The following is a 19,337-nucleotide window of genomic DNA, read 5'->3' on the forward strand; positions in this document are numbered from 1 at the left end:
GTTCTGCCAATCAATATCCGGGTAGTTAAAATCACCAAAAAGAAGAATACGGGCATTTGGATATGTGAAAACAAGTTTATGAAGGATGTTGTTCAGATGACGTGGGAAGTCTGGACTAGTCTGGGGGGGGGGCCTGTAGCAAACGCCAAGCAGAACTGTTACGGGGGGAGCGCGACAGATGAGCCATATGGCTTCAATGTCGGATGCGACGTCAACAACAGAGCATGATATGCCTCGATGAATGGCAACGAGAACACCGCCCCCCCGTTTGCCTTTCAGATCGTTTCGATACACTTCGAAGTGGGGTAAATCGGCCAAAATTTCCGCATCCGTTACGTCACTATTTAGCCAAGTTTCTGTTAGTATGAGTATGTTGCTTCCGGATGACGACATGATGTTTGATATGAGTTCGCGCTTTGGAAGAAGACTACGGATGTTAGTGAATATTATCGAAAACGAGAGAACATTGTGCGGTGGAGCGGGTCGACGATTTGTTAAAGTTTTGTGACGGGGCAATTGCTATGCGATTTCCTTAACGGTTTGGGATGATGCGTCAAATACATAGCGTTTTGAGCCGATGTGCAGGGTTTTGAAGCGCAAGGAGTACTTGTTAGAATTGGCTTTGGCAAACACTAGTAACTGTTTACGCGCGTGTCGAACGGTGCGGGAAAAGTCCTCCCCAATACTGTAGTTTGTGTCTTTTAATTTACGGCCATTTGATAACAGTGCGTCTTTGGTTTTATGAGATAGGAATTTTGCGATTACGGGACGAGTTCGGTCGGCTGAATGATTTCCGAGGCGATTCGCTCTTTCAATGTCGTTAGGTTCCAAGGTTATATCAAGATTATTGCGGCAAACATCAATGACTAGTTTTTCTGACTCAGCCCACGTTTCAGCGCTAGCAGGGTCAAGGATGCCATAGAAAATGAGGTTATTCCGACGTGATTGGTTTTCCGCGTCATCCAGGCGTGTTTCTAGTTCTTCAGTCTTTTTAGCTTGGTTGATTGTGGTTGACTGCATTATTTCAATATCGTTTCTGAGGTGAAGAAGTGTTTGGTAATGCGCTTCGAGATCGGCCATTCGTTTGTATAGGCTTGCTATGGTTTGATTATTTGTGTTCAGCTGTGTTTTGAGGCCCTGTATTTTTGTAATCAACAGGGTCTGTCCCGCGTTTAGCTTCTGTTTTTCAGCGAGTACAGCAGCGTTTCCCCCAGGACCAGGGTTAGTCTCAAAGTCACCTGATAGCATGAGCAAGGAATGAATTACGTGAGCACACTCAACGGCAATGGCGACACAGCAGTGCAGGCTCGGAAACTGCACCAAAATATAATTACTGGATTTTTTAGCGAAGAGGGCATACGATGTACTCACCTGCATCGCAAAGGTAAGCGGATTAGGTGGCTGCGCTGTGGTGCAGTCACCGAGCCCACGAAGCGGTGTCAGCGGGTGAAGCTCTTTTATACATGTTGGCATTGTTGCTGATGTCGATGTGGCCACACATGGTACTGTGATTTCCGGTGTGTGCAGCTCCTCTGGCGGCACATCCAGTAGGGACGAGCACTCGTCGGGCGGTAGATGGCAGGAGCCCGGGTCATCCCCAGTGTACGGCAGTGCGCACACCGATGACGCCCCCGTAGACAGGCCTGCCAGGGACGGCAGCAGCAGGCTGGCAAATGCGAGGACGGTCGTCTGCATCGCAAATGTAAGCGGATTAGGTGGCTGCGCTGTGGTGCAGTCACCGAGCCCACGAAGCGGTGTCAGCGGGTGAAGCTCTTTTATACATGTTGGCATTGTTGCTGATGTCGATGTGGCCACCCATGGTACTATGATTTCCGGTGTGTGCAGCTCCTCTGGCGGCACATTAAGTAGGGACGAGCACTCGTCGGGCGGTAGATGGCAGGAGCCCGGGTCATCCCCAGTGTACGGCAGTGCGCACACCGATGACGCCCCCGTAGACAGGCCTGCCAGGGACGGCAGCAGCAGGCTGGCAAATGCGAGGACGGTCGTCGGCATCGCAAAGGTAAGCGAATAAGGTGGCTGAGCTGTGGTGCAGTCACCGAGCCCACCCTGCGTGGAGTTTCTCCAGTGTATCGTTTCTCCAACATGGAGTTTCTTAAGCGTGGAGTCTCTCCAAGGAAGTCCCTACGACATATTGTTTCAACATGAAGATTAACAAACAATAAGTTTCTCCAGCATGAAGTTTCACCAACAAAGCATTTCATCAGAGTTTCTCTAGCATGCAGTTTCTCCAGCATGGAATATCTTCATGACGTTTATCCAGCATTTAGTTTCTCCAACATGAATTTTCCCCAACAGAGTTTCTCCAATGTGGAGTTTACCCAACATTTATAATCTCCTGACCATAGTTTCGCCAACATGGTGTTTCTCCAGCATACAGTTACTCCAGCATGGATTTTTCCAACATGAAGTTTCCAACACGGAGCTTCTGCAAGATGGCGTTTCTTCGTAAAATTTCTCTTGCTATTCTCCAACATGCATATTCTCCAACATGGAGCTTCTCCAAAATGGTGTATCTAACATGGAGTTTCTCGATTATGGAGTTTCTTCAACATATAGTTTCTTCAACATGGAATTCTCCAGCATGAAGTTTCTCCAGAGTGAAGTGTAGTTTCTCCAGCATGGAGTTTGTGAAATATAGAGTTGCTCCGACATGGAGTCTCTCTAACATATAGTTTCTCCAAATTGGACTCTCTCCAGCGTGAAGTTTCTCTAACATGGAGTTTGTATAACATGAAGTCTCTCCTACATGGAATTTGTCCAGTGTGGAGTAACTCCAGCATGGACTTTTTCCAATGTAGTTTCTCCAGCATAGCGTTTCTCTAGCATGCAGTTTTTCCAGCATGGAGTTTCTCCAACATATAGATTCTCCAATGTCAGTTTCTCCAACATGGAGTTTCTCCAGGCTGGAGGTTCCTACATGGTGTTTCTCCAACATGGAGTTTCCAACATTAAGTTTCCCTAACAGGTAGTTTCTCCAACATAGAGTTTGTCCAGCATGGAGTTTCACCACGATGGAATTTCTCCACCTTGGACTTTCTGCAACATGGAGTTTCTCCAACTCGTTGTATCTCCAACATGAATTTTCTCCAGCATGGAGTTTCACCAATATGAAATTTCACCAGCATATCTCCAGCATAAAGTTTCTCCAGTGTGGAGTTTCTCCAGAATGGGGTTTCACAAGCATGGAGCTACCAGCATGGAGTGTTTAGAGCATATAGTATCTCCAACATGAAGTTTATCCAACACAGAGTTTCTCGAACACAGAGTTTACCCAACATGGAATCTCCCGAACTTAGTTTCAACAAGATGGTGTTTCTCCAGCAAGCAGTTTCTCCAGCATGGAGTTTCTCACACATGCAGTCTCTCTAGCATGGAGTCTCTAACATAGTTTCCTCCACGGAATTTCTCCAAGTTGGTGTTTCTCCTGCATGAACTTTCTCCAGCATGGATTCTCCAACATGAAGAATCTCCAACGAGGAGTTCCTCCAAAATGGTGTATCTCCAGCATGAAGTTTCTAACGTGGAGTATCTAACATGGAGTTTCCCGATTATGCAATTTCTACAACGTGGAGTTCTACAACATAGAGTCTCGAGTGTGGAGTTTCTGATGCATAGAGTTTGTCCAGGATTGAGTTTCGCCAGCACGGAATTTCACCAGCATAGTTTCTCCACAATAGAGTTTCTCCAACATGAAGTTTATGCAGTGTGCAGTTTCTCGAGCATCGATATTCTCCAGCTTGGAGCTTCTGCAACATGCAGTTTCTCCAACACAAACTTTCGCGTGCGTGGAGTCTCCAACATCAGGATTCCCCAACATGAAATTTCTCCAACATGCAGTATCTCCAGCATGAAGTTTCTTCAGCATGGTGTTTCTCCAGCAAGGAGATTCTACAGCATGGAGTCTCCAACATAGAGATTCTGCGACATAGAGATTCTGCATTATTTACTTTCTCTGAGATGAAGTTTCTCCTGCATGGAGTTTTTCATTATGGAGCTTCTCCATGAACTTTCCAACATGGTGTTTGCAACATATTTTCTCCAAGATGTAGTTTCCCCTGCGTGGAGTTTCTCCAGTGTATCGTTTCACCAGCATGGAATATCATCAGCATGACGTTTATCCAGCATTTAGTTCTCCAACATGAATTTTCCCCAACAGAGTTTCTCCAATGTGGAGTTTACCCAACATGTATAATCTCCTGACCATAGTTTCGCCAACATGGTGTTTCTCCAGCATGCAGTTTCTCCAGCATGGATTTTCCAACTTGAAGTTTCCAACACGGAGCTCCTGCAAGATGATGTTTCTTCTACGTAAAATTTCTCTTGCTATTTTCCAACATGCATATCCTCCAACATGGAGCTTCACCAAAATGGTGTATCGAACATGGAGTTTCTCGATTATGGAGTTTCTTCAACATATAGTTTCTTCAACATGGAGTTCTCCAGCATGAAGTTTCTCCAGAGTGAAATGTAGTTTCTCCAGCATGGAGTTTGTTAAATATGGAGTTGCTCCGACATGGAGTCTCTCTAACATATAGTTTCTCCAAATTGGACTCTCTCCAGCGTGAAGTTTCTGTAACATGGAGTTTCTATAACATGAAGTTTCTCCTACATGGAATTTGTCCAGTGTGGAGTAACTCCAACATGGACTTTTTCTAATGTAGTTTCTCCAGCATAGCGTTTCCCTAGCATGCAGTTTTTCCAGCATGGAGTTCCTCCAACATATTCTCCAACGTCAGCTTCTCCAACATGGAGTTTCTCCAGACTGGAGGTTCCTACATGGTGTTTCTCCAACATAGAGTTTTCAATATTAAGTTTCTCCAACAGGTGGTTTCTCCAACATGAAGTTTCTCCAGCATGGAGTTTCACCACGATGGAATTTCTCGAGCTTGAACTTTCTGCAACATGTAGTTTCTCAAACTCGTATCTCCAACATGGTTTCTCCAGCATGGAGTTTCACCATGATGAAATTTCCCCAGCATAGATTCTCCAGCATAGAGTTTCTCCAACATTTCTCCAGTGTGGAGTTTCTCCAGCATGGAGTTTCACAAGCATGGAGCTACAGCATGGAGTTTTAAGAGTATATAGGATCACATACATGAAGTTTATCCAACACAGAGTTTCTCGAACACAGTTTACCCAGCATGGAATCTCCCGAACTTATTTTCGCCAAGATGGTGTTTCTCCAGCATGCAGTTTCTCCAGCATGGAGTTTTTCCTACATGCAGTCTCTCTAGCATGGAGACTCTAACATAGTTTTCACCACGGAATTTCTCCAAGTTGGTGTTCCTCCTACATGAAGTTTCTCCTGCATGGATTCTCCAACATGAAGATTCTCCAACGAGGAGTTCCTCCAAAATGGTGTATCTCCAGCATGAAGTTTCTAAAGTGGAGTATCGAACATGGAGTTTCCCGATTATGGAGTTTCTACAACGTGGAGTTCTCCAACATAGAGTTTCTCTAGTGTGGAGTTTCTGATGCATAGAGTTTGTCCAGGATTGAGTTTCGCCAGCACGGAATTTCACCAGCATAGTTTCTCCACAATAGAGTTTCTCCAACATGAAGTTTATGCAGTGTGCAGTTTCTCGAGCATCGATATTCTCCAGCTTGGAGCTTCTGCAACATGCAGTTTCTCCAACACAAACTTTCGCGTGCGTGGAGTCTCCAACATCAGGATTCCCCAACATGAAATTTCTCCAACATGCAGTATCTCCAGCATGAAGTTTCTTCAGCATGGTGTTTCTCCAGCAAGGAGATTCTACAGCATGGAGTCTCCAACATAGAGATTCTGCGACATAGAGATTCTGCATTATTTACTTTCTCTGAGATGAAGTTTCTCCTGCATGGAGTTTTTCATTATGGAGCTTCTCCATGAACTTTCCAACATGGTGTTTGCAACATATTTTCTCCAAGATGTAGTTTCCCCTGCGTGGAGTTTCTCCAGTGTATCGTTTCACCAGCATGGAATATCATCAGCATGACGTTTATCCAGCATTTAGTTCTCCAACATGAATTTTCCCCAACAGAGTTTCTCCAATGTGGAGTTTACCCAACATGTATAATCTCCTGACCATAGTTTCGCCAACATGGTGTTTCTCCAGCATGCAGTTTCTCCAGCATGGATTTTTCAACTTGAAGTTTCCAACACGGAGCTCCTGCAAGATGATGTTTCTTCTACGTAAAATTTCTCTTGCTATTTTCCAACATGCATATCCTCCAACATGGAGCTTCACCAAAATGGTGTATCGAACATGGAGTTTCTTCAACATATAGTTTCTTCAACATGGAGTTCTCCAGCATGAAGTTTCTCCAGAGTGAAATGTAGTTTCTCCAGCATGGAGTTTGTTAAATATGGAGTTGCTCCGACATGGAGTCTCTCTAACATATAGTTTCTCCAAATTGGACTCTCTCCAGCGTGAAGTTTCTGTAACATGGAGTTTCTATAACATGAAGTTTCTCCTACATGGAATTTGTCCAGTGTGGAGTAACTCCAACATGGACTTTTTCCAATATAGTTTCTCCAGCATAGCGTTTCTCTAGCATGGAGGTTTTCCAGCATGGAGTTTCTCCAACATAGAGATTCTCCAACGTCAGCTTCTCCAACATGGAGTTTCTCCAGACTGGAGGTTCCTACATGGTGTTTCTCCAACATAGAGTTTTCAATATTAAGTTTCTCCAACAGGTGGTTTCTCCAACATGAAGTTTCTCCAGCATGGAGTTTCACCACGATGGAATTTCTCGAGCTTGAACTTTCTGCAACATGTAGTTTCTCAAACTCGTATCTCCAACATGGTTTCTCCAGCATGGAGTTTCACCATGATGAAATTTCCCCAGCATAGATTCTCCAGCATAGAGTTTCTCCAACATTTCTCCAGTGTGGAGTTTCTCCAGCATGGAGTTTCACAAGCATGGAGCTACAGCATGGAGTTTTAAGAGTATATTGGATCACATACATGAAGTTTATCCAACACAGAGTTTCTCGAACACAGTTTACCCAGCATGGAATCTCCCAAACTTATTTTCGCCAAGATGGTGTTTCTCCAGCATGCAGTTTCTCCAGCATGGAGTTTTTCCTACATGCAGTCTCTCTAGCATGGAGACTCTAACATAGTTTTCACCACGGAATTTCTCCAAGTTGGTGTTTCTCCTACATGAAGTTTCTCCTGCATGGATTCTCCAACATGAAGATTCTCCAACGAGGAGTTCCTCCAAAATGGTGTATCTCCAGCATGAAGTTTCTAAAGTGGATTATCGAACATGGAGTTTCCCGATTATGGAGTTTCTACAACGTGGAGTTCTCCAACATACAGTTTCTCTAGTGTGGAGTTTCTGATGCATAGAGTTTGTCCAGGATTGAGTTTCGCCAGCACGGAATTTCACCAGCATAGTTTCTCCACAATAGAGTTTCTCCAACATGAAGTTTATGCAGTGTGCAGTTTCCCGAGCATTGAGATTCTCCACCTTGGAGCTTCTGCAACATGCAGTTACTCCAACACAAACTTTCGCGTGCGTGGAGTCTCCAACATCAGGATTCCCCAACATGAAATTTCTCCAACATGCAGTATCTCCAGCATGAAGTTTCTCCAGCATGGAGATTCTACAGCATGGAGTCTCCAACATAGAGATTCTGCATTATTTAATTTCTCTGAGATGAAATTTCTCCAGCATGTAGTTTTTCATTATGGAGCTTCTCCATGAACTTTCCAACATGGTGTTTGCAACATATTTTCTCCAAGATGTAGTTTCCCCTGCGTGGAGTTTCTCCAGTGTATCGTTTCTCCAGCATGAAGTTTCTTAAGCGTGGAGTCTCTCCAACAGGGAGTCCCTACGACATATTGTTTCAACATGAAGGTTAACAAACATTAAGTTTCTCCAGCATGAAGTTTCACCAACAAAGCATTTCATCAGAGTTTCTCTAGCATGCAGTTTCTCCAGCATGGAGTTTCACCAGCATGGAATATCTTCATGACGTTTATCCAGCATTTAGTTCTCCAACATGAATTTTTTCCAACAGAGTTTCTCCAATGTGGAGTTTACCCAACATGTATAATCTCCTGACCATAGTTTCGCCAACATGGTGTTTCTCCAGCATGCAGTTACTCCAGCATGGATTTTCCAGCATGAAGTTTCCAACACGGAGCTTCTGCAAGATGGCGTTTCTTCGTAAAATTTCTCTTGCTATTCTCCAACATGCATATTCTCCAACATGGAGCTTCTCCAAAATGGTGTATCTAACATGGAGTTTCTCGATTATGGAGTTTCTTCAACATATATTTGCTTCAACATGGAATTCTCCAGCATGAAGTTTCTCCAGAGTGAAGTGTAGTTTCTCCAGCATGGAGTTTGTTAAATATGGAGTTGCTCCGATATGGAGTCTCTCTAACATATAGTTTCTCCAAATTGGACTCTCTCAAGCGTGAAGTTTCTCTAACATGGAGTTTGTATAACATGAAGTTTCTCCTACATGGAATTTGTCCAGTGTGGAGTAACTCCAACATGGACTTTTTCCAATGTAGTTTCTCCAGCATAGCGTTTCTCTAGCATGAAGTTTTTCCAGCATTGAGTTTCTCCAACATATAGATTCTCCAATGTCAGTTTCTCCAACATATAGTTTCTCCAGGCTGGAGGTTCCTACATGGTGTTTCTCCAACATGGAGTTTCCAACATTAAGTTTCCCTAACAGGTACTTTCTCCAACATAGAGTTTGTCCAGCATGGAGTTTCACCATGATGGAATTTCTCAAGCTTGGACTTTCTGCAACATGGAGTTTCTCCAACTCTTTTTATCTCCAACATGAAGTTTCTCCAGCATGGAGTTTCACCAGGATGAAATTTCACCAGCATGGATTCTCCAGCATAGAGTTCTACATCATGGAGTTACTCCAGTGTGGAGTTTCTCCAGCATGGAGTTTCACAAGCATGGAGCTACCAGCAAGGAGTTTTTAGAGCATATTGGATCTCCAACATGAAGTTTATCCAACACAGAGTTTCTCGAACACAGAGTTTACCCAACATGGAATCTCCCGAACTTAGTTTCCCCAAAATGGTGTTTCTCCAGCATGCAGCTTCTCCGGCATGGAGTTTCTCCAACATGCAGACCCTCTAGCATGGAGTGTCTAACATAGTTTCCACCACGGAATTTCTCCAAGTTGGTGTTTCTCCTACATGAAGTTTCTCCTGCATGGATTCTCCATTATGAAGATTCTCCAACTTGGAGTTTCTCCAAAATGGAGTATCTCCAGCATGAAGTTTCTAACGTGGAGTATCTAACATGGAGTTTCCTCGATTATGGAGTTTCTTCAACGTGGAGTTCTCCAGCGTAGAGTTTCTCTAGTGTGGAGTTTCTCATGTGTAGAGTTTGTCCAGGATTGAGTTTCGCCAGCACGGAATTTCACCAGCATAGTTTCTCCACAATAGAGTTTCTCCAACCTGAAGTTTAAGCAGTGTGCAGTTTCTCGAGCATCGAGATTCTCCAGCTTGGAGCTTCTGCAACATGCAGTTTCTCCAACACAAACTTTCGCGTGCGTGGAGTCTCCAACATCAGGATTCCCCAACATGAAATTTCTCCAACATGCAGTATCTCCAGCATGAAGTTTCTCCAGCATGTTGTTTCTCCAGCATAGAGATTCTACAGCATGGAGTCTCCAACATAGATATTCTGCAACATAGAGATTCTGCATTATTTAATTTCTCTGAGATGAAGTTTCTCCAGCATGGAGTTTTTCATTATGGAGCTTCTCCATGAACTTTTCAACATGGTGTTTGCAACATATTTTCTCCAAGATGTAGTTCAGTTCAGTTCAGTTTTATTCCTTAAAGGCCCCATTTCAGGGGGTGTTACATAAGGGGTGGGATTACATTTGTAGTGAGGAAAACAAACAGCGTTGGTAATTTAACATTGAATGTGATCTGTTACGCTTTCTTGAAAAGCAGATGCTGAAGCGATGGCGACGATGTCATGGGGTAGGCCGTTCCAGTCCGTGGCTGCTCGTAGAAATAACGAAGCTGAAAACGTAGTAGTGCGTGATAGTGGGCGGGCAACTTGAAGGGGATGACGGGTGCGGTGAGATATGCGTGATGCGGCGGCGATATACGGTGCTTGATTGAGAGAAGAATAAAAGAATTTGTGATAAAGGGTGAGGCTAGCAATGCGACGACGAAAAGAGAGGGGTGGCAGTCCGGATGTAGCTTTCAAGGATTAGACACTGACGTCATATGAGTATGAGGAATGAATGAATCGGGCAGCACGATTCTGCACAGCTTCCAATGCGGTGATTAGATATGCTTGTTGTGGGGCTCCAGATGGGGGATGCATATTCTAATTTGGGTCTTATAAGTGATTTATACGCGAGCAATTTAACATTTGGTGGGGCAAGACGAAGGTGACGTTTCAGAAAACCGAGTGTTTTGTTTGATGCTGAAATGATGTTACCAATATGAACCTGCCATGATAGATTAGAAGAGAGTGTGACTCCTAGATATTTATATTGTAACGTGAAGATGTGCACACCAAAAGGGAAAAATATATTTACAGGGAAACAGCTTACAGCCACGCAGCCGAACAACCGGGCACGCGAAGCCCAGCAACAGAAACGCACTTCGTCCTCTTCGCGTTCCAAGCGCGAGCGCACCAAGCACGAGCGTTCCAAGCACAAGCACAACCGTAGCATAACTCCCGGCGGCAAAAGCACCGTCCCGGTGCTAAGTGGATGATGTAGCAGGCGTGTGGTACGGTTTGAGACGGACTACATGAACGACGTCAGTCAAAGGGCTAGTGGACGACGTCGGAGCATGAAGAGGTGTAATCTCGTAGGTCACGTCGGTCGCCTGACGGAGAACTCGATAAGGGCCACTGTACTGACGTAGAAGTTTCTCAGAGAGACCGACATGGCGAGAAGGAGACCAAAGGAGGACGAGTGAGCCCGGCGGATAGTGTACTGGGCGATGCCGGCGGTCGTAAACTGACTTCTGGTAGGTCTGAGATGCGGTGAGCCGGTCTCGGGCGATTTCACGGGCCATAGTTGCTCGGGAGATGGCGTCACGTGCATACTCTGTGGTCGAGGCAGTAGAACTCGGTAGTAATGTATCCAATGGCAGCGCAGGATGCCGACCAAACAGAAGGTAGAAAGGAGAATAGCCGGTGGTATCATGCCGCGACGAATTATAAGCAAATGTTACATAAGGCAAGGCAACGTCCCAATCGCGGTGGTCGGGCGAGACATACATGGATAGCATATCGGTCAGAGTCCTGTTGAGGCGCTCGGTAAGCCCGTTCGTCTGGGGATGGTAAGCTGTAGTGAGCTTATGCTGCGTGCCACAGGACCGGAGGATATCGTCAACTACTCGGGACAAAAAGTAGCGGCCGCGGTCCGTCAGCAATTGGTGTGGAGCGCCGTGGTGAAGGATTACGTTCTGCAATAGGAAGTCGGCGACATCGGTTGCGCAACTTGTTGGTAACGCACGCATGATAGCGTACCGGGTCGCATAGTCGGTCGCGACAGCAATCCAACGGTTGCCGGAGCAGGACGTCGGGAAAGGTCCGAGAAGGTCGAGTCCAACACGGTAGAATGGTTCGAGAGGTACGTCAATAGGCTGTAGAAGGCCAGCAGGCAACGTTGATGGTCTCTTCCTGCGTTGACAGAGGTCGCAGGAGGCAACGTAACGCCGAACAGAGCGGTACAGACCAGGCCAAAAGAAGCGGCGTCGGACCCGATCGTATGTGCGGGAGACGCCGAGGTGGCCTGCGGTCGGTAGGTCGTGTAGTTCCGCTAGGACAGAGGAACGAGACGCTGGGGAACGACTAGCAGGAGCGGAGGTCCGTCAGGACGAAGGTTGCGGCGGTATAGGAAGCCATCCTGAATGACGAACAGTTGCAATGAAGGATCTCGGCTGGCACAGTTGAGGCGATCAATGAGAATACGCAAGGAAGAGTCTTGTCGCTGCTCGTCCGCGATGTTAACCAGATCGGAGATAGCGAAGAGGCACGGGCCGAGGTCGTTGTCTCCAGGATCAGGCGGCTCTACAGGGTGCCGAGACAGGCAGTCGGCGTCTTGATGGAGACGCCCTGACTTGTAATGAACAGTGTAAGAATACTCTTGGAGGCGCAACGTCCAACGTCCGAGCCGGCCTGTGGGGTCTTTCAGTGAAGACAGCCAACAAAGGGCGTGGTGATCGGTCACTACGGAGAAAGGACGGCCAAACAGGTACGGTCGGAACTTAGCTACGGCCCAGACAAGAGCTAGACACTCGCGCTCTGTAATTGAGTAATTTCGCTCAGCTGTAGAAAGGAGGCGGCTGGCATATGCAATAACGCGTTCTTGCCCTTTGTGACGTTGGGCTAGCACGGCGCCAATCCCATAACCGCAGGCGTCTGTGCGAACTTCAGTCGGAGCCGACGGATCAAAATGGGCCAGAATAGGTGGGGAGGTGAGTAAGTCGACTAGCGAAGAAAAGGCCTCCTCACCTCCTCCTCATTGGTGGAGGTGCGGGGTACAGCCACAGCAAGCACGGAACTTCGCAGCGGTCGTCAGCTCGCTGGCTCTTCAACCATGACCAGCGAAGGGGCCGCTCCGTCGGCGTCCGCCAACCCGGCGTTCATCATTGCCCATCCGAGAGATCCTGGGACCTTCAACGGAACGGACGGCGTCGACGTGGAGGACTGGCTCGCAATGTACGAGCGCGTGAGCACACACAACAGGTGGGACCCGACCCTAAAGTTGGCCAACGTCATCTTCTACCTGACGGGCACTGCCAGGGTATGGTTCGAGACCCACGAGGATGAACTCATCAGCTGGGATCTCTGCAAGCGCAAGCTTTGTGACCTGTTTGGTAAGCCATTCGGGCGTCAGCTCGCTGCGAAGAAGGAGCTCGCATGCCGTGCACAAACGTCCACAGAGTCCTATGTATCATACATTCAGGACATATTAGCTCTCTGCATGAAAGTCGACGCCACTATGTCAGAGTGCGACAAAGTAGGTCACGTGCTCAAAGGCATCGCAGATGACGCCTTTAACCTTCTTGTATACAAGGACTGCGGAACGGTTGACGCAATCATCAAGGAATGCCGCCGGTTCGAACAAGCGAAGAGCCGCCGAATTTCTCCGCAGTTCACGCGGTTGCCGAATACGATTGCGACGTCGTCCTGTGTAGACTCGACTCCACCGAGCCGTCTGCCGACATCTGAGAGCCTGACACGACTTGTGCGCCAAGAAGTAGAAGCAATGTTCCCCGTTGCGTTTCATCCACCCGCAACAGACAGTACTCCAGCAGTATCCCTTATACAGGCTGTCGTTCGCAAAGAATTTGCCAATCTTGGGATTCAACCTGTTTGCTCAGTTAGTGCCCCATATGCTCGCCGCATGTCCCCGGAGCTCGGTTCTGAACGTGCATACTACCCTCGACGCAGCCGCAATCCAGATGAATGGAGAACACCTGATGACAGGCCCATCTGCTTTAACTGCTCCCGAGTTGGCCACATATCTCGACACTGCCGAAGCCGTCCGTCCTCGACCTACAGCCGCTACCCGCCGGGTTCTGCATATTCCCGCCGCTCTCCCTCGCCCTCGGAAACGACCTCTTCTGGCCACAACGCTCAGACCCCGCTTACCAACCGTTCGTCGTCACCTCAGCGCCGTCGATCTCCATCGCCCCGACCTCGCCGCCCTTCGTCGCCGGCCCCATATGCCCGCTCCCGGTCGGAAAACTGATGGCTGCAGCGTCTGGGGGTGATGCTGCTCTGACGACCCGACCAGAAAACCCTCCTTTAACTCTTCATGCTCATCGGAACATCCTTAACGTCGACGTGGACGGGGTCCCTGTTACCGCTCTGATCGACACTGGAGCGCACGTCTCAGTCATGAATGCTCGTCTTCGCCGTCGCCTAAGGAAAGTGCTCACTCCTGCCCCCTCAACTGTGGTCCGTGTTGCAGATGGCGGTATGTCTATTGTCGTCGGAATGTGTACTGCTCGTGTTTCAATAGCCGGCCGCCATACTTCTGTGCTCTTCACTGTCCTCGAACACTGCCCTCATGACATCATTCTCGGCCTTGACTTTCTCACCGACCATTCCGCCCTTATAGATTGCGCCACAAGCATCGTTCAACTCGTTCTACCTGTTCCTTCAGAGCCACCGGATCCAATTGTTCACCGACTGTGCACCGCCGACTTTGTCCGCCTGGACCCCGATGCCGCCACTTATGTCCGTTTCTCCTCGGTCCCGCCAGTTCCCGATGGTGACTACATCATTACTCCGGTTCCTGATGTGCCCTTTACACGCAGTGTTGCCCTTGCGCATACAGTTCTCACCATGTCGGCAAATCAAGCGTCCCTTCCGGTTCTCAACTTTGCCTCTTACGTTCAGCCGCTCCCACAAGGTATGTCGCTCGCCACGCTGTGCCCTGCTGCCGAATGCGTCGTATCGGCGGTGAGAAGCGTCCCACCCTCGTCGAACTGCCGCGACTCTGACGTCCCACCACCTGATGAATATGCAAAAATGATTGCTGCTGACCTCTTACCAGGGCAAGCTCACGACCTTCGGTATCTTCTGTCGTCTTTTCGCGACATCTTTGACTTCGATGACCGCCCTTTGGCTCGAACATCGGTGGTCACGCATCGCATCAACACCGGTGACGCAGCTCCTATTCACAGACGACCCTACAGAGTGTCCAGTACAGAACGCACCATCATACAGCAAGAGGTGGACAAGATGCTCAGTAAAGACATCATAGAGCCCTCGTCGAGCCCTTGGGCCTCACCAGTTGTGCTGGTTAAAAAGAAGGACGGCAGCTGGCGCTTTTGCGTTGATTACCGGCACCTAAACAACATAACAAAAAAAGACGTCTATCCACTCCCAAGAATAGACGATGCTTTGGACTGCCTTCACGGAGCCAAATTTTTCTCTTCAATTGACCTTCGGTCCGGGTATTGGCAAATCTCTGTTGATGACAGTGACCGCGAAAAGACGGCATTCGTCACACCGGACGGCTTATATCAGTTTAAAGTTATGCCCTTCGGTCTCTGTAATGCGCCAGCTACCTTCGAAAGAATGATGGACTCCTTGCTTCGCGGCTTTAAATGGTCCACATGTCTATGTTACCTCGACGATGTTGTGGTTTTTTCGCCCACGTTTACCCCGCACCTCCACCAATAATGTAACGTGAAGATGTGCACACCAAAAGGGAAAAATATATTTACAGGGAAACAGCTTACAGCCACGCAGCCGAACAACCGGGCACGCGAAGCCCAGCAACAGAAACGCACTTCGTCCTCTTCGCGTTCCAAGCGCGAGCGCACCAAGCACGAGCGTTCCAAGCACAAGCACAACCGTAGCAATATGATTGTACTTGCTCAATCTGTGTGTTAGAAATTGAATAATGAAAGAGATATGGATTGTGACGACGAGTGAAGGACATGAGTTTACATTTAGTAGGATTGAGGGACATTAGCCAGTTATCACACCAATTTAGTACGTTGTTAAGCTCTGTCTGAAGAGTGTATTGATCGTGACAGTTATTAATGGTGCGGTAAATAACACATTCATCTGCGAAAATTCGAATACTACAGGAAACATGCAGGGGCAAGTCGTTAATATATATTAAGAATAGGAGGGGACCGAGGACAGAACCTTGTGGGACCCCTGAAATAACCGGGAGAGATGTAGACAGATGGCCGTTAAGATAGACTGACTGAGAACGGTTAGTTAGGAATTCTTCAATCCATTTGAGAGTATTAGGGGGGTAGGTTCAGCTTTGAGAGTTTTAGTAATAGCCGGCGGTGGGGAACCTTGTCAAAAGCTTTGGCGAAATCAAGAAAGAGGGTGTCTGTCTGCATATTACGGTCTAGATTAGTGTGCAAGTCGTGAAGGAAAAGCGCTAGTTGTGTTTCGCAAGAGAGGCCCTTACGAAACCCATGTTGTGAGGGGTGAAAGAAATGGTTTCCGTCCAAGAAGTTTACGATTTGTGAGTAGATGACATGTTCCATGATTTTACAAGGCACACTAGTCAATGAAATGGGGTTGTAATTCAAGGGCGAGTCTCTGTTACCTGATTTGTAGACTGGAACGACCTTCCCCGTTTTCCAATCAAGAGGAAAAATTTCTGAGGAGAGTGACTGTGAGAAAATGAGACATAAATATGATGCACAAATTGATTCCACGTTTTTCAATATTTTTTAATTAATCAGGTCCATACCAGCTGATGATGAAAGTTTCATATTACGAATTATGGATGAAATGCCTTCTTCGACGAACGTGACTGCCGGCATGGGGGTTTCTAAGTTAAAGGGTGGTAATTGTGAAAGTGCGTTGGGTTCGGTAGTGCACACAGATGTGAATGCATGGTTAAATATTTCTGCGCAATCATGGTCAGTCACTGCTTCATGTGAATCATTCGTCAGTTTAATATTGGGAGGATGTGTTGGGTTTAAAACTTGCCAGAATTGCTTGGGGTTTCTTATAAGTAAGTTTGGTAAATCATTGTGATAAAATGAGTACTTTGCGTTACGAACAGAAAGTAGGTATGATTTCTCGGCCTCGAAGTATTTTCCCCATGCGGCAGGCGTGTCGTTTCGTTTGGCGGTACGAAACAATCGTTTCTTTTTGTTTTCGAGTCGTTTTAAGTGCTGGGTAAACCATGGTTTATTGCGATTAGTATGAAAGGTAATCCTTGGTACGAACATATTAGTGAGATGATTTAATTTGTTGTTGAATATCAGCCAGTTTTCAAGAATTGAGCGAGTGTGAAATGCGGATACGTATTCAGGAAAAAAGGTGTTAAGTTCTTCAGTTATTGCATTATAGTTACCCTTATCGTAGAGGTGTATCGTTTTATCGGATGTCTGTTTTTGAGTCGAGGTAAATGAGAATAAAGCGTGCATGACTTTGTGATCGCTCATTTCAGGAAGGTAACTGATGGATGATACATTCTCGGGGCTGCTTGTTAGTTAGTATCAGGTCGAGTGTGTTTGCTGATTCTCGTGAGACACGGGTTGGTTGGGAAATTAATTGAGTGAGGTTAAAATTTAAACAGACATCGATGAAGTTCTTCGCCTCTGCATGACACGTTATTGTGGAACTAGCTATGTTCTGCCAATCAATATCCGGGTAGTTAAAATCACCAAAAAGAAGAATACGGGCATTTGGATATGTGAAAACAAGTTTATGAAGGATGTTGTTCAGATGACGTGGGAAGTCTGGACTAGTCTGGGGGGGCCTGTAGCAAACGCCAAGCAGAACTGTTACGGGGGGAGCGCGACAGATGAGCCATATGGCTTCAATGTCGGATGCGACGTCAACAACAGAGCATGATATGCCTCGATGAATGGCAACGAGAACACCGCCCCCCCGTTTGCCTTTCCGATCGTTTCGATACACTTCGAAGTGGGGTAAATCGGCCGAAATTTCCGCATCCGTTACGTCACCATTTAGCCAAGTTTCTGTTAGTATTAGTATGTTGCTTCCGGATGACGACATGATGTTTGATATGAGTTCGCGCTTTGGAAGAAGACTACGGATGTTAGTGAATATTATCGAAAACGAGAGAACATTGTGCGGTGGAGCGGGTCGACGATTTGTTAAAGTTTTGTGACGGGGCAATTGCTATGCGATTTCCTTAACGGTTTGGGATGATGCGTCAAATACATAGCGTTTTGAGCCGATGTGCAGGGTTTTGAAGCGCAAGGAGTACTTGTTAGAATTGGCTTTGGCAAACACTAGTAACTGTTTACGCGCGTGTCGAACGGTGCGGGAAAAGTCCTTATCCAATACTGTAGTTTGTGTCTTTTAATTTACGGCCATTTGATAACAGTGCGTCTTTGGTTTTATGAGATAGGAATTTTACGATTACGGGACGAATTCGGTCGGCTGAATGATTTCCGAGGCGATTCGCTCTTTCAATGTCGTTAGGTTTCAAGGTTATATCAAGATTATTGCGGCAAACATCAATGAATAGTTTTTCTGACTCAGCCCACGTTTCAGCGCTAGCAGGGCCAGGGATGCCATAGAAAATGAGGTTATTCCGACGTGATTGGTTTTCCGCGTCATCCAGGCGTGTTTCTAGTTCTTCAGTCTTTTTAGCTTGGTTGATTGTGGTTGGCTGCATTATTTCAATATCGTTTCTGAGGCGAAGAAGTGTTTGGTAATGCGCTTCGAGATCGGCCATTCGTTTGTCTAGGCTTGCTATGGTTTGATCTGTTGTGTTCAGCTGTGTTTTGAGGCCGTGTATTTTTGTAATCAACAGGGTCTGTCCCGCGTTTAGCTTCTGTTGTTCAGCGAGTACAGCAGCGTTTCCCTCAGGACCAGGGTTAGTCTCAAAGTCACCTGATAGCATGAGCAAGGAATGAATTACGTGAGCACACTCAACGGCAATGGCGACACAGCAGTGCGGGCTCGGAAACTGCACCAAAATATAATTACTGGATTTTTTAGCGAAGAGGGCATACGATGTACTGACCTGCATCGCAAAGGTAAGCGGATTAGGTGGCTGCGCTGTGGTGCACTCACCGAGCCCACGAAGCGGTGCCAGCGGGTGAAGCTCTTTTATACATGTTGGCATTGTTGCTGATGTCGATGTGGCCACCCATGGTACTGTGATTTCCGGTGTGTGCAGCTCCTCTGGCGGCACATCCAGTAGGGACGAGCACTCGTAGGGCGGTAGATGGCAGGAGCCCGGGTCATCCCCAGTGTACGGCAGTGCGCACACCGATGACGCCCCCGTAGACAGGCCTGCCAGGGACGGCAGCAGCAGGCTGGCAAATGCGAGGACGGTCGTCTGCATCGCAAATGTAAGCGGATTAGGTGGCTGCGCTGTGGTGCAGTCACCGAGCCCACGAAGCGGTGTCAGCGGGTGAAGCTCTTTTATACATTTTGGCATTGTTGCTGATGTCGATGTGGCCACCCATGGTACTGTGATTTCCGGTGTGTGCAGCTCCTCTGGCGGCACATTCAGTAGGGACGAGCACTCCTCGGGCGGTAGATGGCAGGAGCCCGGGTCATCCCCAGTGTACGGCAGTGCGCACACCGATGACGCCCCCGTAGATAGGCCTGCCAGGGACGGCAGCAGCAGGCTGGCAAATGCGAGGACGGTCGTCTGCATCGCAAAGGTAAGAGAATTAGGTGGCTGAGCTGTGGTGCAGTCACCGAGCCCACCCTGCGTGGAGTTTCTCCAGTGTATCGTTTCTCCAGCATGGAGTTTCTTAAGCGTGGAGTCTCTCCAAGGAAGTCCCTACGACATATTGTTTCAACATGAAGATTAACAAACATTAAGTTTCTCCAGCATGAAGTTTCACCAACAAAGCATTTCATCAGAGTTTCTCTAGCATGCAGTT

At 47.2% G+C, this 19,337-nt stretch overlaps 1 protein-coding gene and 1 pseudogene across 1 annotated transcript; both read right to left on the minus strand.

Annotated features, from left to right (window-relative positions):
• Positions 1-519: 519 nt before the first annotated feature.
• On the minus strand, positions 520-2,028 carry LOC144108513 (uncharacterized). Its single transcript, XM_077641732.1, has one exon. The coding sequence runs from the start codon at positions 2,011-2,013 to the stop codon at positions 520-522; it is 1,494 nt and encodes a 497-aa protein (XP_077497858.1). The 5' UTR covers positions 2,014-2,028.
• Positions 2,029-17,610: 15,582 nt separating this feature from the next.
• Positions 17,611-19,120, minus strand: LOC144108524 (uncharacterized; annotated as a pseudogene).
• Between the last annotated feature and the right edge of the window lie 217 nt (positions 19,121-19,337).

This window comes from Amblyomma americanum, chromosome 1 (assembly GCF_052857255.1).
Source record: "Amblyomma americanum isolate KBUSLIRL-KWMA chromosome 1, ASM5285725v1, whole genome shotgun sequence".
In the NCBI taxonomy this organism is placed as follows: domain Eukaryota; kingdom Metazoa; phylum Arthropoda; class Arachnida; order Ixodida; family Ixodidae; genus Amblyomma; species Amblyomma americanum.